At 53.1% G+C, this 24,444-nt stretch overlaps 1 protein-coding gene across 3 annotated transcripts; it reads right to left on the bottom strand.

Moving 5' to 3' along the window:
• Positions 1–4,975: 4,975 nt before the first annotated feature.
• On the bottom strand, positions 4,976–24,328 carry NUCB1 (nucleobindin 1). 3 transcript variants are annotated; one of them, XM_027619327.1, is made up of 13 exons: positions 24,189–24,324; positions 23,642–23,781; positions 21,054–21,161; positions 18,466–18,598; positions 14,261–14,364; positions 10,980–11,165; positions 10,643–10,733; positions 7,559–7,617; positions 7,195–7,287; positions 7,017–7,109; positions 6,493–6,663; positions 5,955–6,051; positions 4,976–5,830 (listed from the first exon to the last, which is right to left on the bottom strand). In XM_027619327.1, exons 2-13 carry the CDS (start codon positions 23,768–23,770, stop codon positions 5,718–5,720), a joined length of 1,377 nt encoding a protein of 458 aa, XP_027475128.1. In that variant the 5' UTR covers positions 23,771–23,781; positions 24,189–24,324; the 3' UTR covers positions 4,976–5,717. The 3 variants fall into 3 exon arrangements, with proteins under 3 accessions (XP_027475128.1, XP_027475129.1, XP_027475130.1); XM_027619328.2 differs by having other exon boundaries at positions 5,609–5,830; positions 21,054–21,128; positions 24,189–24,328; XM_027619329.1 differs by lacking the exons at positions 23,642–23,781; positions 24,189–24,324 and adding an exon at positions 23,197–23,217 and having other exon boundaries at positions 5,609–5,830; positions 21,054–21,128.
• Between the last annotated feature and the right edge of the window lie 116 nt (positions 24,329–24,444).

The raw sequence follows: 24,444 nt of genomic DNA, 5'->3' as shown, positions 1-24,444 counted from the left end.
TGGCTGTATTGCTTTGCACAAAGGGTTTCCCTGTCAGAGCCTCCCTCACCTTCCTATTCTAGAAAACCGAGGTCACATGGCATCTACCTGTTTAAGAGGATTAACTGAGGTCCAGAGCCTATGATGTAAAATATAGCAAATGATTGTTCTCTAAGTCAGTTGGCAGAGGGCTGGCCAACTTTACCCACAGCAAATCTGTGCACTTCTCTTCCCATGTAGACATTCAGTTAAGATCTGATTTTCAGGGGCACCTGGGTGGCTCAGTTGGCTAAATGGCTGCCTTTCACTCAGGTCATGATCTCAGAGTCCTGGGATCCAGCCCAGCATTGGGGCAGCAGGGAACCCGCTTCTCCCTCTCCCTCTGCCCCTACACCTTGCTTGTGCGCTCTCTCAAATAAATAAAATCTTTATAAAAAAGGTCTGAGTTTCACTCACAGAGCTTCCAGGTCCACACAAACTGCTGAATAAAAATATTAAGGGGTTGCGATGAGGACACAATATCACTGCTGTGAAGGAAAAGAAAAAAAGATGGGGAAGATAGTCTTTGAAACATTAGTTCACCATCTTCCCAGGTTGCCACCTTCCTGAAAAAAGCAACTTTCCCTTTCCCACCATCATTTGTCTACCGAGTATTGATTTTCCAATGGCAAGTAGCAGGTTCTCTGCCGGGTAAGAGTAGTGATAAAGAACAGACCAGCAGTGTCCAGGAGTTAAGGTTCGGCAGAGTGCTGTTATTAAGGGGTAACAGGCATGAGTTTCCGTGGATGGTTGAAACAGTTCTGTATCCTGAATGTGGCGATGGATACTCAAATCTTCACATTGGATAAAGTCTCACAGAACTGTATACTAGAAATTTTTAAGGTGCATGAAAATCTGAGTAAATGCTGGTGAAATCCAAATCAGGTCTGTACCGGATTAAATAATGTAGCAATGTCAATTCCTGGTTTTGACAATGCACTATATTTACCTAAGATATCGTCACGGGGTGGGCTGGCGGGGGGCAGGGGGAAGCTAGGTGTAGGGTACAAAGGACCTCGCTGTACTACTTATGTAAGTTCTTAAACGGTTTCAGGATAAAATGTTATGACTTAAAATTGTTGGCAGTGAGTACGTGTACCCAGAGAAATCATTTTGCAATATCCGATAAAGTAGAAAAGGAGGGTGTCTCATGATCCAGCGATTTCTATTGTGGGTAGAAGATACATACCCTTGAGAAACTCTCAGATGTGTGCCTGGGAGGACATATGTAAGAACATTTATTGCAACATTGGCTGTGATAGCTCAAAATCGGGAAGAGCCATCAGTAGAAAAACTCGTGAACAAACAGTGGCAAATTCTAGCAATGGGATACCACATAGCAAGGAAAATGGATGAACTAATTCCACACTGTTTATACACGGAATCTCAAAAACTTAAAACTTCAGTGGGAAAAAAAAAACAAAACAACTCAAGTGACACCACCGGTATATAGTACACACACTGAACTGTGATGGCTGTGTTTAATTTAATTCGTAATCAAGTTAGGAAAATCACTGACCTGGGACGAGAATCCTGTGTGCAGAAGGTCTGACACTGAACTAGAGGTGGATCACCAGTGTTAAGCACATGATAGCATTTCTGGGACGTGGAGTGAGAGCCAAGGGATTAACGGAGGGCATAAGATGATGTAGAATGTACAGGTAGGGCAACAGTGAATATACAGGAACCCATTCTCTTGATGTCTGCTGGCAAGGGGTGCTTGGCTGGGCTCAGGTGGCCACACGGTGGGTCTGTAACCTGAGAAAGAGACCCACTTCTTAGCTCTTACTCTCTTTATGGAGACAAGCAAAACAATGGTGTTGGAAGTGTGGCAAATCCAGTCTGAGCTTGGGCACCAGCACTTTCTCCAGGACTTGCAGGAAACATCATGTGCAGACCTTGGAGGACACTGAAATCATGGCAAGAGGGGAAGACGCTGTGCAGCCAGCTCCTCGCCAGGAATTCCAGAAAGAGCCTCCAGGGTCATTCCACAGATAGTCCTCCTAGACGGAACACAGATATTTATTGAGCATCTAATTTGTTCTAGGTCCTGAGGACACATCAGAAATGAGACAGACACTTTCTGTGCCCTCATATCAGCTCTCAGTGCTTAGTTATGTTCTAAGAACTGAAAACAGGCCAGCATGGTTGAAGGAAAAAGATGGTGGGCCAGTAGGATGGAAGATGGGGCTGGGGAGGCAGGCAGGGGAGGAGTCATGAAGGGTTTGGGGAAGACACGGAAGGGTTTTCAGCAGGCGCAGCGGGAACAACAAAGATCTAATTTGGGCAGCTTCTGGTTTCAGCACCCACCACTGGCATGACTCGCATATTCATTGAGCAAAGATTTTTACTTTTGACTTGGTCATGTGCTGGGTAATGCCCAGAGACGAACCTCACTCCACTCCCTGCCACCCTCTAGTGAGCGAAAGAGACACAAGCTGTGGTAGGCACAGTAACGCCCCCCTCCGAAAGACGTCCACGCTCTCATCACCAGAACTCGTGACTATGCGACCTTCCATGGTCAAAGGGACTTTGCAGATATGATTGCTAAGGCCCTTGAGATGGAGAGATTATCCTGGATTTTGTGGTGGGCTCGTTGCAATTACAAAAGTCCTTAGGGGAGGAAAGCAGGAAACTCAATCCAAGCAGATGGTTCAACAAAGGAGAGTGGGGGATTTGAAAATGCTGTGCTGCTGGTTTTGAAGCTGGAGGAAGGGGCCCTTAGCCTAGGAATGCGGGCGCTTCCAGAAGCTGGAAAAACAAGGAAACAGATTTTCTCCTCGAACCTCCAGGGTCCTGAGTTCCAGCCCCATGTTGGGCACAGATAGAGCTTACTTAAAAAAAGAAAAGAAGTCAAAGTCTGGAACCCAGCTTGGGAGAGGCGGGGAATGTGAAAGATAAACCTAGAGGGGGCGCCCCTGGGTGGCTCAGTCGTTAAGTGTCTGCCTTCGGCTCAGGTCATGATCCAAGGGTCCTGGGATGGAGCCCCATCTCAGGCTCCCTGCTCAGCAGGAAACCTGCTTCTCCCTCTCCCACAACCCCCCTGCTTGTGCTCTCTCTCTCTGTCAAATAAATAAATAGAATCTTAAAAAAAAAAAAGCCTAGAGGGATCAACTGGACCATCTGGGAAGGGTCAAGGAGCTCACCCTGCCAACAGCGAGGTGAAGGCAACAGAGTGATGAATAGAGTCACATTCAAGCGTAAGAAAAACACCTATGAAATCAAAGGTCACACATAAACTGTCAACCACGTAATGGATGGGTGGACAGGCAGGGAGCAGAGCATTTATTCATTAATTCATTAAATTTTTTTTTGTTTGTTTCGACATAAGCTCTACGCTCAACATGGGGCTTGAACTCGCGACCCCTAGATAAAGGGTCCCGTGCTCTACCGACTGAGCCGGCCAGGCACCCCTCATTGACTCATTCACCAGAATTTTTTCAGCACAGATTCAGTGCCAAAAAGGACTTCGCATGATGCTTCAGAGCATGAACTGGATCCAGCCGGCCAGGGTTCCCATCCCAGCTCCACTTACTAGCTGTGGGCTCTCAGGCAAGTGACTTGGCTTCTCTGATTCGCCTCATCTCTAGAATGGGGCTGATGATGGTAATCGCCTCACAGTGTTTATGTGAAGATGAAATGGATTGTTATTTATGATATATAATATCATTATATATATATGATAATATGTGCTTGGCATGGCCCCTGCCACGTTCCAAGTGCTATAGAACTGTTCGCGGCTGTGTATTAGCGTCTCGTTGCTTCTCTAATGACCATTGATCAGGTCACCAGGCCTGGCCTCAGCCACCCACCGCGTCCTCCCCCCCCCATTGCTGTTGCCATGAGGTTGGGGGCCAGTGATCATCCTCTGGGTGCCACCTTTCACCTAGGGTGAAGACCCTTACTTCTGGGGTGTGTTTGGGCTTTCTGCAGGCCCTGGATCTTACCAGCAGGCCAGAGAAAGAGGCCTCAGTGGGTCTGTAACAGTCACCCAGCTGCTCTTTGACCCATCTCTCCACATCAGTCTCCAACTCTGCAACTTCCTCTTTCTGGAAGGGAGCTGCTCCGAGATCCACTCCTCCAGGCTGAGGCACTTCCGTAGCTCCTTGAGATCATACTTGACCGTGACCTTCCCCTGATGCCTTACTCCATGCTGCCAGAGGCCTCACCGGCAGCCCAAGGGGGCCTCTGAAAGTAGATGCGGGTCGCTGGGCCACAGGCTACCAATGCCTGGCCTGGGGCCGCTGTCCGCCCCAGCAGCCATGGGGGCCAAATACGTGCCTCGGGCCCCTCCCTGCACTGCTGCCCTCCTCCAGCAGGCCCACCGGCTGGCTCAGGGCCACTGGCTTGGGCTCCGCCAGAGCTGTGCGGGAACCCTCCCAGCAGATCCGCCTGCCCTTGGTGCCCACCGGCTTTGGGTCTCCTCGGATAATTTTTATTGTCTGAGCCTCCTTTACACTTCCTTCTCTTTGTGGGTGCCAAACCAGACCTACCCCATGCCCAGTGGTGTGTTGGTAAACAGGCTCTGGCAGGGAGGGGTAGGGGGAAGCTCTGATTTGTCACCTCTGCCAATGTCCTTCGTCAGCTGTTGGTGCAGGTGTGACATCTGGAGCAGCTGCAGCCACTCTGGGACCACAGCAGAACGAGGATATGGGAGAAAGTGGTTCCCTGGAATCACCCTACCCTGGGATGTCTTGTGTTGGGAGATAGTATTTTTTCTTTACTAAACCTTTCTATCCATGTGGCTGGGATCCTGCTGAAGGGTGTGTGTGTGTGTGTGTGTGTGTGTGTGTGTACACAGTGGACTTATCAGGAGAGGACAAAAAAATTGCCAGGATGGAGCCTCTCAGATATTACGCTTAAGTTGAATTTTACAGAATGAGGGGGACTTTAGCAGGGGACTTGGTGATGAGGTTTCAGAGGGAAGAGTATATACAAAGACAGAGGCACGGCTTGTTCCAGAAGGTGTATTTGGATGGAACTGGAGTACAGAGCAGAACTTGGAGCCGACGGGTGTGAGAAGGCCAGAAAGGGGTGGGGGTGGGGCTCCCACACGAGGCTGAGGGGCTGGAACCCGATCCTGGGGCAGGGTTGGCTTGGGGACCCTTCTGGGGCTGTAAGCCAAGCAGTCAGGGTGGAGGCTGAGGCAGCCGGAAGCCAGGAGTCAGGGAGAGTCTGGGTTCCTGGGATCAGTGCTAATCAGCTGTGCTGACAACTGACGACTCTGCTGTCCCTCGCAGCCAGCCACGGGGAAGACACTGCCCTTGAGGCACCGGTGGCCCTCTTGAGGGACCACCCAAGCCTCATCAACTGGCAGAAGCCGGGCAGCAGGCAGAATTCCAGCAGCTGTGGGGGTGGATGCAGGATGCCCGAGTAGCCGCGACCTGGGCAGCTGAGGCCAAACCATCTAGGGAGGTGGGCACAAGGCAGAGCCTTCTCGGGAGGGAGAGGACTTCCCTAAGTTAGGGTGACCCAGTGAGGGCCCAACTAGACTTGAGAAGGCAGCCCGCTGGAGAGGATCCGGAAGAAGGGGCCACAGCCCGGGAGGCTGTGGAAGCTGAGGTGGCAGATGCGGGGCTCGGGCGGCAATGTGGCCACACAAGTCGCTGGCGCCCAGAGGAGGTTGATGTCGACTCCTCATCCTGCTCCCACCCGCTGCCCCCGTAGGAACCCAGAGTGAGCGGGGGTCCCCAGGAGGATCACAGGGGTTGGGTGTCCAACTGGGGCAGCTCAGGGGGCTGATCAGGAGCCTTCTTTTCTGAAGGGTCTACGTCCTTCTGGTCACCAGCTGGAGCTGGGACAGGTGCATCGTCTGCAAACGGAGGGAGGAAATGGTAGCACTAGGCATCCCAGCTTCTTCCTCCCTTGGATCCAGGAGTCGGCTGCCAGCACCCGCCACTCCCCCCCAACCCGGGGTGCCCAGGGGCCCAAAGCACCTGCGTCTGCGTGGAACTGCAGCTGTCCCTCGGGACCAGGGGCTGGGCTGTTCTGGCCTTGCTGCTGCTGTTTCCTTTGTTCCATCTGCAGAACGGCCTGCGGCGGGCAGGGGAGATTGGACAGGCGAGATTGGACAGGCAAGAGGGGATGCCGCCAAGTCTCCAGGGCAACTTGCGATGCCGCCCTGAACCCGTCCCTTCCCCATGGGCCTCAGCTTTTCTCTCTCTCTCATTGAGAGTTGGGCTCAAGAGTTCCAAAGGTCCAGGTCACTGAACGCTTGCTGGGTCTAACCTCCTCCTCTGTCCTTGGCCTTACCCCCTCCCACTTTCCTGCTTAGAGCCCCACTGCCCTTATCCAACATGGCAGCCACAGAGCAGCCAGGGACGCGGACATCTGCCCTTACTCAAGATGGCGGTCACCACCTGAGGCTCTACCAGTGATGACCGCAGTGGCCACAGGCCTTCCCAGCCTCTGAACACCCAAGGAAAAAGGCCACCAGGGACTCAGAGGATGGGCCCAGGCTCCCTGGCCAGTCACCTGCTGCAGCTCTCTCTTCTGGGCCTCCAGGCGGCCCTGAGAGCGCCCCAGGGCCTCGGTCTCCTGGCTGAGGCGCTGCGCCTTGGCATTCAGCTCTGCCTCCCGGGCGGCCAGTTCCTCCTCAAAACGCCTTAGTTCATCCTCCGTGTAGGCAGGGTGCATCTCCACTGTCTGTGAGGCGGGGACAGGGGCCCTCAGCAGGGTGACGTCAGCCTTGGCCCACCCGCCTTGGAGAGGGCTCCGCGAACAGAGGGGGTCTGGGGAAGGCTGGGAGGCCTGGGTCATGTGTGAGGATAGAAGCGATCTGAGAGGAAGCTGAGGAGGGTGATAAAAGACCCAGAGAAAGGGGGAAACAGAGACCCAGAGGGAGATGGAGACAGAACCCAGAGGCAGAAGGAGGCAGAGACCCAGGGTAGGAGGGGCAGAGACCCAGAGAGTAAGAGACGTGGCCAGAGACTCTGAAAGAAGGGTTAGGGCTGGGGGAGAGAGGTATTCAGGACTCAAAGAATCCTCCATGGCCTCACCTCCCAGCCCTCCCCGGTGTCCCCAAATTCCTTCCTCTGGGTGGATGTGAGGAACTCCTCCAGGGTCACGAGGCGGTCCTGGTTGGTATCCACCTGGGGAGCCAGGGTAAGCGACAGAGCTGGGCCTCACTCCACCCCTGCCCCAACCCTCCCCATGATCCCAGTCCCCTCTTCTCACATTCTTCATCACGTGCTCCCTCATGCGAAGCCGCTCCTCCTCCATCTCCCGCATATCATCTTCTTCATTCTTTGGGTCATACACCTTCTCCAGCTGAAGCAGGGTCAAGCGAGAGGCAGGAGATATTGAGGGGTCCAGGGCAACCTCTCTCCTAGGCTACTCCGCCTCTTTACACACACAAGCAGGCAACTTAAAACTCCCAGAAGTCCCTGGGGGCTACCCTGCCACTCCTGGTAGCCTCTTTTTGTCCCAGGGGCCGCTGGGAGTTGTAGTTTCCCCTGAGTTCCCATCCAGGGGGACCTGAGGGGACACATGGTGGATGTAGGCATCCTCTGCCCCCACGGCTTCCAAGATGCTCGCTCACCTCCTTGGTGAAGAGGGCCTCCAGCTCCTGTTCATCCAGGACCCCATCACTGTTGATATCTGAGGGGGAAACAACAAGGTATCTTGGGGGGGACTGAGTGTGGGGTGGGTCAGGTCCCTGAGGAACCTGCTAGAGAAGGAACTGGGGGCTGATGTGGGCTCTGTTATGAGAGGGCAGGAATCCCTGGGTCCCCAACAACATAATGACATCCTTCAGGCTTCAGTGCCCCATTGGCCCATTGCTAGGACAGCCCGATCCCTACCAACTGGGGTCCCAAGAAGGAAGTAAATGAAGGTGGGCTTCGTCAGGACCATCCTTGGGATGGTTGTCACACAGGACAACTTGATCTCTAACACCTGGTGATCTGGGCACAGGATCAACCCCTCTGCCCAGGAGCCAGGGGTGTCAGAGGCCTCCGACTCCCAGAGAGCCCCAGGCCAGAGGAACCCCTCTACGGGCCACCCAGCTTGTATGGCTCCGAGGCTCCAGGCTTCTCAGCCGCATGGGCCACACTCACTGTCCCCTCCTCCTCTGCTCACTCAGATCAGGACCCACTGGTCCTTCAGAGATGGCCAGGAACCTTGACCTTGCAAAGCCAATGGTTATTTTTTTTTTTAAGATTTTATTTTTAAGCAATCTCTACACCGAATGTGGGCCTCAAACTCACAATCCCGAGATCAGGAGTCACATGCTCCACTGACCAAGCCACCCAGGTGCCCAGCCAATGGTTAATTTTTTTAACCTGCGTTTTACTTGACTTTCTGCCTTCGGCTTCCAGAACATCCTTCGCTCCTCCCAGATACCCCTCGTTCTCCTTCGCTGGCTCCGTCCTCCTGCATGCTACCTATTGATGGGCCCCAGGGCTCCGGCCATCTAACCCTCAAATCCAACATGGTAGCTGCTAGCCACACGGGCCACTTACATTTAAATCGATTAAGATAAAAATCCCAGTTTCTCAGTCCACTTGTTACAGGCCAAGCATTCAGTAGCCACACGTGGCTGGTGGCTGCCATGTTGGGTGGCACAGAACATTTTCATCATTACAAAAAGAGTGTGACTGGCCGGCACCTCTTCAAATGGGTCCCTTCAGTCCCTCAGCCTTCAGTGCCATCCACAAGCTGCCTCCACACCTGAATATCCAACTGCCAACTCTCCTTGCCATGAAGTGCCTAACGGACATCTCCAATTTAACACGAATGGACCCAGTTCCCAATCTTCCCTGCCAAATATGGTTGCTTGGGCCAAATATCTTGGAGTCACCCTCAACCCTTATGTTCATTCATAATCCTCATCCAGTCCACCTGCGAGTCCTACTAGCTAGACCTTCAAGATAAATCCAGAATCCAACCACTCGTCCCTATTTCCCATGGCACAGCCACCAGCATCTCTGGCCTCCTCATGGCTTTGGCCCTCACACCGGACAGCCTATCCTCCGCATGGCAGCCAGCTGGATTGGGTCAGCCCTTAAGGCTGATGGTGTCAGTCCTCTGCCCAAGACCCTTTTGTGGTGCCCCATCCCAGAGAGAATAGAATCCAAATTCCTTAACCCGGCTGGAACGCTCTGAGCAATCTGGCTCCCGTTACCTTGGAAACCCGCCTTCACTCTTCCCCTCTGCGTGTTCGCTGTTCCCTCCGCCTAGAACGCACGTCCCCCAAATATCTGCAAGGCTCAACCTCTCACTTCAGTGGAGTCTAGGTTCAAATGTCACCTCTCTAGAGCTGCACTGTCCAGTGGAGCCACCAGTCACATGGGGCACATGACATTTAAATTAATAACAGCCAAGGACCACGAAAACTTGGGTTCCTCGACATTACGCTAAATGAAATAAGCCAGTTACAAACAAGACAAATACTGTTATGATTCCATTCATGTGAAGTAGCTAGAATGATCCAATTCATCGAGACAGCACCCAGAATAGAGGTGGCTAGGGGCTAGGGGGAGGAGGAGCGGGGAGTTATTGATTAACAGAAGAGTTTTCGTTTCAAAAGGATGAAAAGAATTCTGGAGGTTGGTTGCAAAACAATGTGGGTGTCCTTAACATTCCTCAACTGTACACTTAAAAAGGGCTGAAGATAGGACAGTTCATGTTAAGTGTATTTTACCACAGTTACAAATTTTTAAAAAACTCACGTCTCAAAACTAAAAAAGAATTCAGTTCCTCGGTACGTTTCAAGAGCTCAATAGCCACATGGGGCTGGTGGGTATGACACACTCTAGGCCCGTAAGCCTGCTATTGGCTTTCCCATGTTACTTTTCTGTTATCACTGCCCCAGACGCTATTATAGAATCCACTTCCTTGGCTGTAAGATGTAACCCCTCCCCTGCGATTTGATTATCCCTGAGATCAAAAGACATCTGGTCATCGGTGGTGTGTTAATTTAATGGGCAGCTTGTGTAAAAATTCTAGAATATCTTACACTACCCGGTTTTTTAGATCCACTGAAATACAGAGTTATTGGTTTGCCTGATCACTGGCTACGTGAGAGGAGGGAACTTTGTTTTGTTCACAGCGGGATCCAGGGTTGCCATGACGCTTGGTCTTAGAGAGGGCTTAGTAGATGTTTGCTGAATGAATGAACCAGGCCCTGTTAAGGTCCGTTGACTGCTTGCAGCTTCTGGGGCAAGGTCCTAGGCACATCTGAGGGGGCCTGGCAACCCTGGGTTAAGTTTCTAGAGAGGAGGAGAATAAAGGAGGTGTCTGAAACAACCATGGAAAAGGTAGCTCCTCAGTCCCTGGAGGCCTGTTTATTTGGAAGCAGCCCACCGTTGGCAACGGGACTCCTGGGCTGCTATGGGAGGGGGTGCCCAGCCTAGTCAAGCCTGGATGGCTCAGTCAGTGGGTATCAGCCAGTCCCGAGAACCAAAAAATCTGGTGTATCCCAGAAAAGAGGCCTAGTTCTTCAATGGAAGACCCTAGCAATGGGGAAGTGTGTAGCCTTCCAGACCAACAGGAGGGACAGGCTCAGTTCTCTTTGGCCTGCTAAGCCCCACTGTGATGGAGACACCTCTTCCTAGTATTCAGGCCCCAGAAAGGTCAGAGCCTCCGGGTTCAGCCTGGGTCTGGGGGCTCCTCCCCACCTTACCATGCAGTATGAAGAAGGTCTTGGGGTTAAACCTGTTGGGGTCCAATCCATCCAGCTCCTCCCACACCTCCTTCAACTGGGCTTGGCTGCCCTGTGGAGGGGAGAGCCAGGGGCTCATGAGCAAGAAGTCTGAGTCCCCCCATCCCTCAAACGTCATTTCCCTCAAGCAAGAAAAGCTATAACTCCCAGCAGCCCCTGGCGTGCCTGAGCATATCTAAAGGGACTTTTGGCCTCAGGGTCTGCTGGGAATTGTATTCTTTAGCTACTTTCTCATCTTGTGGTGCTTGGAGAGTTGGACACCAGCGGGGGGTAGCCTCATTGTGGGGGGGCTTCTTACAGGTACATTGACTTTGGGGTGCTCTCGGTGCCGGCGCTGTTGTTCTTCCAGCTTCCTCTCTGCCTCCTTTCGCTGCTCCTCTCCCAGTGACTCCAGGTAACGGCGTCTCTCGTGTTCCTTGAGCATCTCGTAGCGTTTGAACTCTTCATGGTGGGCCGCGTCATACTGGGCAAGGTCCCGGGTGGCCTGGGGCAAGGCAGACAGTCCTTCTCGTCTCACCGCCACATCCAGGCCCTAATTTCAACCTCCAAATTACAGGTCCTCCGCCTTGAACACGGTCAAGGGCCACCCCCACCTCTACCCAGTCCTGGCTTCCGTGTCCTGAGCTCACTTCTTGATCTCTATGACCCGCTCTTGCCCCATGACACAGACTCCTCTGTCTATTTGTTCAAAAGAGATTAGAATGGTTACATAGTAACAACTTTTTTAAAAGTTTATTTATTTAAGTAACTTCTACACCCAACATGGGGCTCGAACTCATGACCCTCTGAGATCAAGGGCCCCAGGGTCTTCTGACTGAGTCAGCCAAGCACCCCTACACAGTAAGAACATTAACCCAGCTCTTTCAAAAGTCCTCCACAATCTCAAGATCTTGGAGGAATAGGGGCGCCTGGCTAAGCTCAGTGGGTGGAGCATGCGACTCTTGATCTCAGGGTTGTGAGTTCGAGCCGTGAGGCTTGGGTATAGAGATTACTTAAAAATAAAACAAAGTAAAGATCTTGGAGAAATAAGCGATAAGGAACAACACGCAAGGTGGACTTAATAGGGAAAGCAGTACAGCTCGGTGATAAAGAAGGCTAGGTCTCTGATTACTTTGCCCAGGGTTCAAATCCAGGCTCTGCTGTGTGAACAAATCCCACTAGGCTGTGTGATCTTGGGCAAGTTACTTAGCCTCTCTGTGCCCCAGTTTCCTCCTCTGTAAATTGGAGATAGCAATACGACACCGAGTTGAAGAGTATCCCCCCAAAAATTCACGTCCACCCACAATGCTGAAACGTGAACTTATTTGGAAATAGGATCTTTGTAGATTTACTTAGTTACAATGAGGTCCTACCAGATTAGAGTAGGCCCTAAATCCAAGTGAGTGGTGCTTTTATAAGAAAGCTACAGAGAAGATACAGAAGGACACAGGGACAACACCGTGGAGGCAGAGGCTGGAGTGATGGGTCTACAAGTTGCCGAATGCTGGCAGCCTCCAGAGGCCGGAAGAGGCAAGAAGTGGGTTTTTTCCTAAAGCTTCTGAAGAGAGTACAGCTCTGCCAAAGCCTTGGTTTTGGCTCAGGGATACTGATTTTGGACTTCTGGCCTCCAGAACCGTGAGAGAATACATTTCTGTTTTTATTTTTATTTTATTTTTATGATTTTTAATTTTATTTTATTATGTTAGTCATCATACATTATTTTTATTTTTTTTAATTTTAAAATATTTTTATTTTTTAAGTAACCTCTCCACCCAACATGGGGCTCGAACGCACAACCCCGAGATCAAGAGTCACGCATTCTACTGACTGAGCCCGCCAGGCGCCCCACGTTTCTGTTGTGTTAAGTCACTGAGTCCGTAGTAAGTTGCTGCAGCCATGGCAAACTACCACCCCCAGTGAGACCCTTCTTGGCTTCTGGTCTACACCGTACAGTAATTTCAAGGTGTTTTAAGCCACTAAGTTTGTGGTAATTTGTTACAGGGCAGCATAGGAAACAAACACAGCTGTTGTGTGGGGAACGGATTCTCAACCCAGGGTGACTGGTCCGCAGGAGACCATTGTCAAAGTGTGAGGACATTTTTTGGTTGTCACAACGAGGGTAGGTCTACAGGCATGGAGTCGGTAAAGAGCAGGGATGCGGCTAAACGTCATACAACGCACAGACATCCCCCACAACAAAGAATTATCCAGCCCCAAACGTCAAGAGTGCTGAGTTGAGAAGTCCTGCCGGCGAGCTTAGAAGGCAGAAGCAGGGAGCCCAGTGAGGAAGCGGCTATGAGAGACGATGGGAGTTGAAACTAGGAGAAGGACAGTGGGGCTGGAGAAAAGTGGACAGTTTCTGGAATGTTCTGGAAATGAGTGGCAAAACCACCCCTCAGGGACTGAGCCCAATGCCAGGAATAGACGCGATTGTCTGTTATTATCTTCGTGGCCACTAGATGGCGCTCCAGTAGGGCAGAAGAGCAGGGCTCAGGCCAGGCGGCTGGGCTTTGTCCAGGAGGTGCTGGGGACCCCTGGAAGGAAAGTGAGCAGGGGAGAGGCAGGGGCAGGTCTGGGGGGGATCCCCTTGCACTCCCCAGCCCCACCGCTCTTGGCCTTCCCCATGAGGCTGGGCTGGAGGTCCCACTTCTCAGAGAAGGACTCTTAGCTCCTATGGCTGCTATAACAAATGATCATACATTTGGTGGCTTAAAACAACACACATTCAGGGGCGCCTGGGTGGCTCAGTCTGTCAGGCACATGACTCTTGATCTCAAGGTTGTGAGTTCAAGCCCCACATTGGGTGTGGAGCCTACTTAAAAAAAAAAAAAAAAAAAGAAAGAAGGAAAAGAAAAAACAATACACATTTATCATCTTACAGTATGGAGGCCAGAGATGTGAAATTAGTTTCACGGAGCTCAAATTACAGTGGAGGCCAAGCTATGCTCCCTCTACAGACTCGGGGACAACCCTTTTCTTTGCCTCTTCTGGGTTCTAGAGCTGCCTTCCATGCTGGTGGCTCCTTTCTCCAATTGCGAAGCCAGCAACGGAGCACCTTGCTTCACACTGCCGCCTCCTAAGGTAGTCACACCTCCCACGTAAGGTAGTCACACCTCCCGCCGTGAGGACATGGAGGGCCCACCGGATAACCCAGGGTAATCTCAGCAGCTCAGGACCCTCAACTTAATCACATCTGCAAAATCTCTGTCACCGTGTGAGGTCATGTGTCACAGGTTCTGCTGATTAGGATGTGTGGGGTGTGACATCTGGGGGGGGCATGATTCTGCCTCCCACGAGGACAGAGAGGACACAGCGCCTCCTCCCCTGCCCCGTCCCCACCCAAGTCATATGGGAAGGACAAAGCCGAGGATGGATTTGAAACCAGGTCTGAAGGGAGCCCAGCCCGTGCTGCCTACACCTCCACTCTCCCAGAGAGAATCTGGGGAGGGCTTCTGGGCACCGCCTGGGCCTCTGCAGCCACCGACCTCAGAGACCACCAGGATGATCGGGTGCATGTCCTGGGCTCCGTTCCCTTCTCCCCTTCCATAAAGCCTCCTTCAGTCCACTGCCTGTAGCCCCCCTCCCCTCGCCCCTCGCTACCGTCTGGATCAGCAGCTCCAGGTCCCGGGCCTCAAAGGTGTGCTGATTCTGAGGGTCCAGGTGTTCAAACTGCTTCAGGAGGCTCAGGTGATCCAACTGTACATCTGGATGAGGGACAAGTATTAAAACAAAAACAAAAACAAACAATCAAAAAAACTCACGGAATGTTCTTTCTTTCAAAATCCCTATCCTGGGCTAGATGTGCTCTAAAGGAGGTCCCGGGGGCACTGGGAAAGCCTACAGGATGGCCTGAATGAGCCTGGGGCAATCTGGGAGGGCTTTCTGGAGGAGGTGATGCCACAACTCACTCTGATGCTTAAAACAACAATAACCATAATAATTATTAACATGTATTGAGCACTTACTATATGCCAGGCTCTGCTTTAAACACATTAAATATATTAATGTATTTTTTTAAAGATTTTATTTATTTATTTGACAGAGAGACACAGCCAGAGAGGGAACACAAGCAGGGGGAGAGGGAGAAGCAGGCTTCCCGTGGAACAGGGAACCCGATGCGGGGCTCCATCCCAGGACCCCAGGATCATGACCTGAGCTGGAGGCAGATGCTTAACCGACTGAGCCACGCAAGCATCCCTAATGCATTTATTTTTCACAAAAATCTTACGACATAGGTTCTATGGTAATCCCATTTTACGGATGTGAAAACTGAGGCCCAGAGAGGGTAAGGGACTTGTCTAGGTCACCACTATCTAGGAATTGGCAGAGGGAGTATTAGAACTGGTCGTTGGGCTCCAGAGCACATAAACTCAAGCCCTGTTAGGGGTTGAATTACGTGCCCTAAAATCCATCTGTTGGAGTCCTAACCCCTAGCACCTCAGAATGTGACCTAATTGGCAGAGAGGGTCTTCCCAGAAGTGATCAAGTTAAAATGAGGTCACAGGGTGGACCCAAATCCAATAGGACTGGTTTCCTTCTAAAAGGGAAAAAAATTTGGACACCCCAGGAGAAGACAAGAGGTGGAAGCTGGCCCTCTCCAAGCCCAAGAGAGAGACCCAGAGCCGATCCCCATCAGAAGGAACTGATCTTGCCACAACTTGATCTTGGACTTCCGTCCTCCAGGGCTGTGAGACTATAAATCTTTGTTGCTAAAACCAGCCCGTCTATGGTACTTTGTTAGCAAAGTCATGCAACCTCCCTGTATGAGACTGTCATCAAACAGGCCCCTGCTCAGGCGGCACTCTCCGTGCCCGGGAGTTCCCAAGCAGTAAGGAAGGGGTAGGGTTTTCAGGAAGGAAGGGAGAAAGCACACCCTCAACAGCCAGGCATCCACTGAACGCACATCTCCCAAGGCCTCCTGCCCCCGCCACCATGTGACTCAGACCCAGGCCAGCCCTCCAGTGGCTCCCGGTCTGGGGAGGGGGAGACACACACACACACACACACACACACACACACACACACACACAGGGAGACACACACACACACACACACACACACACACACACACACACACACGGAGGCTGGGATCCTGGGGCCTTGTGTTACCATGGAGGCAGCTCTGGCCGGGCTGAGCCCAGAGGAGGGACAGGCACTCAGGACACAGACAAAGATCAAATTTCATGGTGCATTATTTATGCCACAGGCACGTGCTGAGCCCCTTACCCTGGGCCAGACTCGGTGCCCGGCGCTGGGGACGCAACGGAACCCAGACAGCCTCAGCATCTGCTCCCCAGCACCCAGCAGAGAGACAGAGGACGAACACACACACACACGACCCCAAGGACTGAAACGAACGGAGCCTCCTTCGTGCAGCCCAGTCCGGATGGGAGCTGAGACAGAAGCCCAGCCAGCCACCGAGAATGTCCCAGGCAGAGGGAAGCGCCTGGGCCAAGGTCCAGAGGTGACAGAGACGTGTTGCACACCAGCATTACTAAAACTACTGACAGGAGAGGGTGGGGAGAGGGCGCCTGTGAAGGGAGGGGCTGGGCGGGCAGAGCAGCAGTGAGGACTGTGGACTTTGGGCCTGTTGAGCACTGGGGAGCCACGGTGGGTTCTAAGCAGAGGAGGGACAGGCCATGGACTGGGTGCTGTGGTGGGCTGCATCACGGCCCCCGAGATGCCCACGCCCGAAACCCTGGAACCTGTGACTAGGAGACCTCAGGTGGCAAAAGGGACTTTTACAGATGTGATTAAATTAAGAATCTTGAGATGGGAAGTTGATCCCGGATTACCCAGGAGATCCAACCTAATCACAAGGGTTCCTCTAAGAGGGAGGCAAGGGCACCTTGTGGCTCAGTGGGTTAAGCCTCCGACTCTTGATTTCGGCTCAGGTCATGGTCTCAGGGTAGTGAGATCGAGCCCAGCATTGGGGTCCACGCTCAGCACAGAGTCGGCCTCCTCTCTTCCTCTGCCCCTCCCGCCATTCATGCTCTTAAGCACGCATGCGTGCTCTCTCTCAAATAAATAAATCTTAAAAAAAAAGAGGGAGGCAGAGGGAGATCCAACTATAGTAGAAGGCCACGTGACCCCTGAACACAGAGGCTACATGCTAGCTTTGAGGATGGAGGAAGAGGCCACCTGCCAAGGAATGCCACTCTAGCAGCCAGAAAAGACAAGGCAACAGGCTGTCCCCTAGAGCCTCTGGAAGGAACACAGCCCCACGGACACTCTGTTTTTCGCCCGGTGAAACTGGTTTCAGATTCTCATCTCCCAACTGTAAGGGAATCAGTGTGTGCTATTGGTTTTTTTGTTTTGTTTTGTTTTTTAAAGATTTTATTTATTTGACAGAGAGAGACACAGCAAGAGAGGGAACACAAGCAGGGGGAGCGGGAGAGGGAGAAGCAGGCTTCCCCCGGAGCAGGGAACCCGATGCGGGGCTCGATCCCAGGACCCTGGGATCATGACCTGAGCCGAAGGCAGACGCTTAACGACTGAGCCACCCAGGCGCCCCAGTGTGTGCTGTTTTAAGCCACTGAATTTCGGGTAATTTGCTACAGTGGCCATAGGAAACGGCTACAGGATCCCCCTGGCTGCTGATGGGGGGGAAGGCGTGGGGAAGAGCACCCAAAGGAGGGGTGGCAGCAGGGAGCCTGGGGAGGAGGCCGGGGAGGAGGCAGTGATCCAGCAGGACCCAAGCGGCAGCAATGGATGTGCGACGTGGCCAGACTCTGAAGCTATAATAGTTAAAGCAGCAGGACAGGCATGGGTGCATACTCAGGCTGTCTGGCCACCGTGGAGCTCCAGCACCCGCCTGGTGCCCGGCACACAGTTGGACTTGAGACATGGTTGGTCAATGGATCAGTGGAGTCAGGTAGAAATGAAAAGAGGGGCGTCTGCCTTCGGCTCAGGTCGTGGTCTCAGGGTCCTGGTATCGAGCCCCGCATCGGGCTCCCTGCTCTTCATGGAGTCTGCTTCTCTCTCTCTCTTTCTCTCCCTCTGCCCCTCCCCACAGCTCATTCTCTCTTTCTCTCAAATAAATAAAATCTTAAAAACATTTTAAGATAAAAAATATATATTAACATCAAGGGTGCAAACAACCCAGATATCCATCAACTGATGAATAGATAAACCCATCCTGGTCTATCCGTACATTGGCCCTAAAAAGGAATGAAGTTGCCGACAAACCCTATCTAGGAATGTCAGAAGTAGGGTGGGATCTTGGAATCTAAACCTGCCTCTCTCTTCCAGGTACATTTTTTTCCTTTTTCTAGCCAAATAATTAGACTTATAAAATATAGTCTCAGGTATAAATGTCAGCAAATCAGAATCATCCCAGCGGGGCAGACAGAGAATAACAAAGCAAGGAAAAATACCGAGTACCCTTTGCAGTTTCCTGACTTTGATCACCGCATGGTAGTTAGGCAGGAGAACGCCCTGCTTCTGAGGAACCTCACTGAATTGGTGAAAAGAGATACAGTCTACAAGGAACTCAGAAATGGCGAACTGGCTCATCTGGGTGAAGCGTATTCGGGAGCTTTTTGTACTATTCTTGCAACTTTCCTGGAAGTTTGAAGTTGCAGCAACATTTTAAATGACTGTGGTTTTTAAAAACAAAAATTAAAAAAAAAAAACGAAAACAAAACGGAGAAACAAAAAACAGCCTACCAACCACAGTCATGGGAGCGGTAGATTGTTCTAGAAAGAAAACTCGATCAATCTTCTATGCACATCTTATGGTGGGGGTAGTGAGTCCCCAGGAGGGAGGCCATCCCACCCCACCAGCTCCACCCACCCCTGCTTACTGGGCTCCTGTTCTGCATCCATCTTGGCCTTGAGCAGCATCCGCAGCCGGGACACCTCCTGCCGCTTGAGCTCGTCCAGCTTGGTGCGGACATGGTGGCTGACAAAGTCCAGCTCCCGGCTCAGCTTTCCACTCTGCCCGAATGGAGACGGGACGCTGGTCAGGCTGGGGGCCTGGGAGGGGGCGCACGGGGCAGCCTCGACCTTTCTCTGCCCTCTCTGGAACCTTCTACCAGCTTTGTGAAGCCTGGAAAGCTTACAGACCCTTGCCCCACCCGCTCCTCCAGCCTCTGAGACAAGGTCCAGCCCTTCAGCCCAGCGTCTGAGGCCCTGCCCACCTCGGTAGCCCCGTGCCCTGCCATCCACCAAATCACACTCGGTTCCAGCAACACCAACTGGGTATCGGCCCCCACACTCAAGGCTCCTTCTCTCCTCCTGGTCTTTGCACATGCTGGTTAGTCCCTCTGCCTAGGAGTCTCTCCCGCCACCCCTTTCCAAGCCTAAGCAGATCCTCATTGCCCTTCGACACTCAAAGCCCACAGCATCTCCCTTGGAAAGAACCTCCCAGCAACTCCCTGCTCCCCTCCCCGGGGTGCCTTCTGTGAGCTGCCCCTCCTGTCGCTTCAGATTCTGTCTGTTCAGAGCTGACCCCACCCCTCTCCTGCTCACAGCCCCCATGGCTCCCCAGGGCCCCCAGGACAAAATCCCTTCGCCCAGCACTCAAGACCCCATATGCACCCACCTCTCCAGCCCCATCGCCCATCTTTGTGTCAGTGATCAGGAACCCCAGGCAGACAGCAGAAAGTACTAGAATGCTTTGTTTGTACACACAGTTCTCGCTGTCTGAAATGCCATGCCTTTACCCACCCCACCCCACCCCACTGCAACAACTTCTACACCACGGACATCCCCACTCAGACTTCAAACCTCACTTGGGTAAGGGACATCCTTGCTCTAGAAGTCCTCTCTCACTTGTCACACTGGACTGTGTCCTCCTGGGGCCTCCCCCAGGGCCCTCTGCTATCTGTCACTGCTCCGGCTGCTTTTTCGGTCACTTGAGACTCACATCGGGGTTCCCCAGCCCGCAGGGCCCGTGGCCCTTGATAGACAACGGGACATGGTGACCAGAGTGACAGTCCTATTCACCCCAACCAGTCAAGCATCTACTCTGGGCCAAGCCCTGCGCTGGACTCCCCGGGTCTGTCCTCTAATCCTGCCCACAGCCCCATTTTACAGATGGATAGACTGAGGCCCAGCAGGAGCAGCCACTTGCCCGAGGTCCCTCGGACAGTGAGGACACCAGGTTGGTGTCGTGTCTCCCCACATCCTTTTCCTGCTCGGGACCTCAGAACTGGAGCGGATCTTACTGCCCCCCGCCCCAAGGATGACGACTAACATCCACCACAGCCTTATGCTGTGCCCGAGGGAGCACTTGAAGTGGGATTTTTGCCCACCCACACAACCACCTCTCACGTCATAGAAAATGTTGCATCAGGCCTCCTGGTTTCTGAGAAAGACACCGAGGCCGGGAGGGTGCGGCCACTCAGCCCAGAGCGCGTGAGGAGGAACTGGGATTGTACCCAGGCACCGTCCCGCTCCACGCCCTGCCTGCCTAACTGGCCACCCTGCTTCCAAGGTCACTGCCCAGTGGTATGACCTTGGACCTTGGTGGAGGTGGAGAGGGCTGCCCCTCAGGTTTTCCCAGCTGGGCAGCAGGAGGGGCTGGGCTCTGTGGTCTCGGGTTCTGCCGGTCCTTCCTTGGGGGCCGGTGGGTAGGGACAGATGACAGCCCCAGGAATGCTGGGAGGTTTGCAGGGTCACCTGGGCCCTCTCCTGGACCGAGGCGTTTAAAGACTCAAGAAGGCTCCTCCACATGGGGCATTCCCACACACCCCTGTGCAGGGAAGGGGGATCTGTGTGCGGTGGGATGGGGAGGAGGAAGGGGGGCCAGTCAGCCCTGTTTCCTCATGGCGGGGCAGCCCGCATCAGCCAGCCCTGCGGGGAAACTGGGCCCATAGGAAGGACAAACCCTGCCACAAGGGTCTCCACGTCTGCCTTTATAAAATGAGGACAATCTCGGCCCCTCTGGAGGCCTTCCGTGAGCTAGAGGGGAGGGGAGCCGGAACCACACCTCCTGTGTCTTGAATTCTTCCCTGAGCAGAACACACTACGCCGAGGACTCAGCTGAACCACACGCACCCGGCAGGTACAAGGACCGCTAGCCTGCACATCTCAGCCCTTGATGCGTCTTACCTCGGGTGAATCCTAACCTGAACCCTGTAATGCAGATTCTGCTACTGCGCCCGCTTTGCAGATGGGGAAACTGAGGCACGGCGAGGGGCGGTCACACAGCATCGAAGGGTAAAGCGGACAGCGGGAGCCTGTGCCAACTGCATCCAGGCTTAACCGCACACTCTGTGCTCCTCACATCCCTTCCCGGCCGCGTGGCACTGAGAAGTGCCTCCCGTGCCTCCGTATGGCGAGCCCTGGAGCAACGTGGACTGTTTAGGGAAGCCGGTCCTTTACCTGAACTCTGTCCTCCGATCGCGCGCCCCTCCTCCCCTCCCACCTGGCTCGCGCCCAGCCGCACCTTGATGTCCTCAGCGTTGGCAGCCTGCAGCTTCTCGCGGAAATGCCCGTCGGTCTCCAGCACGTTGATGACTTCCTGGAGGTACCGGTGGTAGTACAGGCCTGTGTCCTGAGGGGTCAGGGATGAACGTAGCAGCCCAGCCCCTACCCCCCTCTGGTTTCTCCCTGCATGTAGGACCCAGGCCCCGCTCCCCGGGCACCGGCTGCAGGACTCCAAGACCCCCTGCTTGAACCAAGAGGCAGGCCTGCCCCATGGGATGAAGGCTCTAGAGCCAGGTGACCCCAGTTCTGACCCCCATCTGCTCTGTAACCCCAGGCAAACCGCCTGATCTTCTGGGCCCCAGCACTCATCTCTTCCCAGGCCGTTAGTGGAGATGAAGTAAACATCACACGGGGAGACAGACACCCAGCCCAACGCTGTGCACAGAGTGGGTGCTCAGGGTGGACGCATGAGTGTCTGTTGGCAAGCAGCGAAACATACACTCATTTGTCTTTCATCAAGCGATCGCCGAGCTCCTACCGCATGCCAGGCGCTATGCTAGGGGACCCAGCAAGTGAACAAGACAGACAAAAATCCCTAGGCTCCTGGACCCAGACCTGCCATGTGTAGGTGGGTGACACTCTCTTCTTCCTGGGCCTCCCTCTTCCATTTGAAAATAGGCAATAAATTCCCTACGTCTCAGCGCCGTGGTGAAAAGTACATGAGATAAAGGATCTGGCATGATGCTAAGGACATAGGAGACGTTCGATCTATTAATGCTATCATTCTGTATGTAGGGAGCACACAGTAGGTGCTTGATAGCCAGGTGCTGATGGCTCGGCCATGCCATTGTGGGTGTACCAATTTCCTGTTGCTTCTGGAACAGAGTGTCACAGATTAAATGGCTTAGAGCAACACAAATGTATTCTCTTAGAGTTCTGGAGGTCAGAAGCCCAGAACAGGTAGACAGGGCCGAACTTATTCTGGAAGCTCTAGGGGAGAATCTGTTTCCTTGCCTTTTCCAGCAGCTAGAGGCTGCCTGCATTCCTTGGCACATGATCCTGCATCACTGTGACCTCTGCTTACATCATCACATCACCTCTGACTTTGACCTTCCTGCCTCCCTCTTATAGAGAACACTTGTGATTATGTTGGACCCACCTGGATAATACGGGATAACTTTTCCATCTCAAGAGCTTTGTCTCAATCACACCTGCCAACACTCTTTTGCCCTATAAGGTAAGAGAGTCGCAGGTTCTGGAAACTAAGGTGTTGACATCTTTTTTTTTTTAAGTTTATTTTTTTAGTAACCTCTACACCCAGTGTGGGGCTCGAATTCAGAACCCCGAGATCAAGAGTCTCATGCCCTACCGACTGAGGCAGCCAGGAGCCCCAAGGTGTGGACATTTTGATTGTTTAGCCAATGGGCTGGAATCCCAAATCTGCCAATTACTAGCTAGGTGACCTTGTTGGGACAGCTAGAATGCCTAGTTCAATTTAAATTTCAGATAAACAATGAATAACTTATAGTATAAATATACTGCTGGAGTGTACTTATACTCAAAATTATTCATGCTTATGTGAAATTCAGTTTTAACTGTCTTGTGTTTTTATTTGCTAAACCTGGAAACCTCAGTCCTTGGGCAAGTTACTTAAACTCTCTTGTGCCTCTGCTTCCTCATCTATAAAGTAAGGTTGAAGAGCACCCATTGAGGCCCCACACGACCTGCCTCCTACCACCCCCTTCCGGTCACACTGGCCACCTCCATGTCTCTCTACTCACTCTGCTTTCCACACCACAGGCTGCCCCTGCGTGGAATTTTCTTCCTTGCACTTCAGATTTCAGCTCGTGACCCTTCCTCCCTGACCATCACTCTGGTGCCCATTCTCAAGAAATGTGTGGGATGAATGAAGGGAAAGGGGACTCGGAAGTGCCCTTCTGTGTTTGCAAAGATTTCACCAAGCAGAGGCCTAACTCACAAGATCGGGACCTCTATACAGGAGCATGGAATGATCCCTTCCAGAGACAGTCATGTGCCCATTGCTGATGAAAGCTATAGGATTCAGGCCACGAATCAGGGCCTCGGCCTTGAGGATCTTTAAAGTTCCAAATTCCCTGAGACCAAAGGTTTCATAGCATTTGATAAACACATGTTGGAATTACCTTCATAATTTTCAACTCCCACGAGCTCCATGAAGCCAGAACACCCCAGTTAAGGAACACCACCTGCCCAAGGTGCTACTGGGAAATGTAGTTCTTTTTTTCGGATTCCTTCTTGGGGGAGGGGGCGCTTAAAAGAATACAGATTAAGCTAGGGGGTAATGCAGATTTGTCACTTAAAATCTGACCTGATTTCCCCACACCTCAGAGCCAGGGACTTAGAAATATGCACGCACGCACGCGCACGCACACACCCACACCCACACACACCCCCACACACACCCGCCCCGAGTTTTTCACCACGTCAAAGCCCCGGGACTGCAAAGAATGGCAGGCAAACTCCGAGCCGCGGCCGTGGGGGAAGTATCCACCCAGGGGCGACGGGGATCCGCGGGGATCGTAGTACCACTTGCAAACACCTGACTGGAGAGCAGGGCAGGCCACTCACGGGGCTCTCGGTCGCGGGGCTCTCCTGTTTGGGCGCCCCCCGCTCCAGGGGCACGGCCAGAACAGCGCGCAGCAGCAGCAGCGGTGACAGCAGGAGGAGGAGGGCTGCGCGGGGCCCAGCGGAAGGCATGGCGGCGTGGCCTGTGGGGGGCAGAGAGGTGGATAATGTCTGTCCCAAGTCGCCTACTCCCCTGGCCCCAGGAGTCTGGACCCCCCAGAGCCGCCCGCAACCCCCTTCTAAGAGTGAAGACTCAAAGCGTCTCGTTTCCCGGGACACAGGATTCCGCACGTCCAGCTCTTCCTTCCTTAGACCCAGGAGTCCTGGCTCCCAGCACCCAGCCTCTTCGCTCAGACTCAGGAATCCAGGATCTCAACCCCTTTTCCCCAGAACCAAAGATCCAGGCCCCCAGCCTCCTCCTTTGCCAGGATCTAGGAGTACTGGTGCCCAGTCCATCCTCCCCGAGACCCAGTTTTCCAGCCCTCTGGTCCCCTTCTCCCGCTCCTCCCCAGGACCCAATCTAGGACCCACCCCCCCCCAAGCTCCTCACCTTTCCTTCACCGCAGAGGGCGTTTTCCCGGGCTGGGACCTCCGGTGCGTTCGGGTGATTTCCCCCCTAGGCCACGCCCACTTTCCCGCAGAGGACTCGCCCTCCGGGGCCTGATTGGTCCGCGCTGGCTCCAGGCTCCTGGGTCCCTGTCTAGCGGCCCGCCCCTTGCCGAAGTCGCTGGTCTGTTCTCGAAAGCCTCTCCTCCTTTCTCGGAAGCTCTACCGCTAGACGCCGCATTTCCTGCTTTTTAGGCGAA

This window comes from Zalophus californianus, chromosome 17 (genome assembly GCF_009762305.2).
Source record: "Zalophus californianus isolate mZalCal1 chromosome 17, mZalCal1.pri.v2, whole genome shotgun sequence".
NCBI lineage: Eukaryota > Metazoa > Chordata > Mammalia > Carnivora > Otariidae > Zalophus > Zalophus californianus.
The sequence above is the reverse complement of the archived record's forward strand: the minus strand, read 5'-3'. Positions and strand labels throughout refer to the sequence as shown.

Excerpts from the sequence above, each read along its gene's own strand:
- NUCB1 (XM_027619327.1), bottom strand. The coding sequence starts at position 23,770 with ATGCCTTCCGCTGGGCCCCGCGCAGCCCTCCTCCTCCTGCTGTCACCG. Across the intron at positions 7,618-10,642 it reads GACCTTCTTCATACTGCATG|ATATCAACAGTGATGGGGTC; the intron begins GTAAGGTGGGGA and ends TTTCCCCCTCAG. Across the intron at positions 6,052-6,492 it reads AGAAGAGAGAGCTGCAGCAG|GCCGTTCTGCAGATGGAACA; the intron begins GTGACTGGCCAG and ends TGCCCGCCGCAG.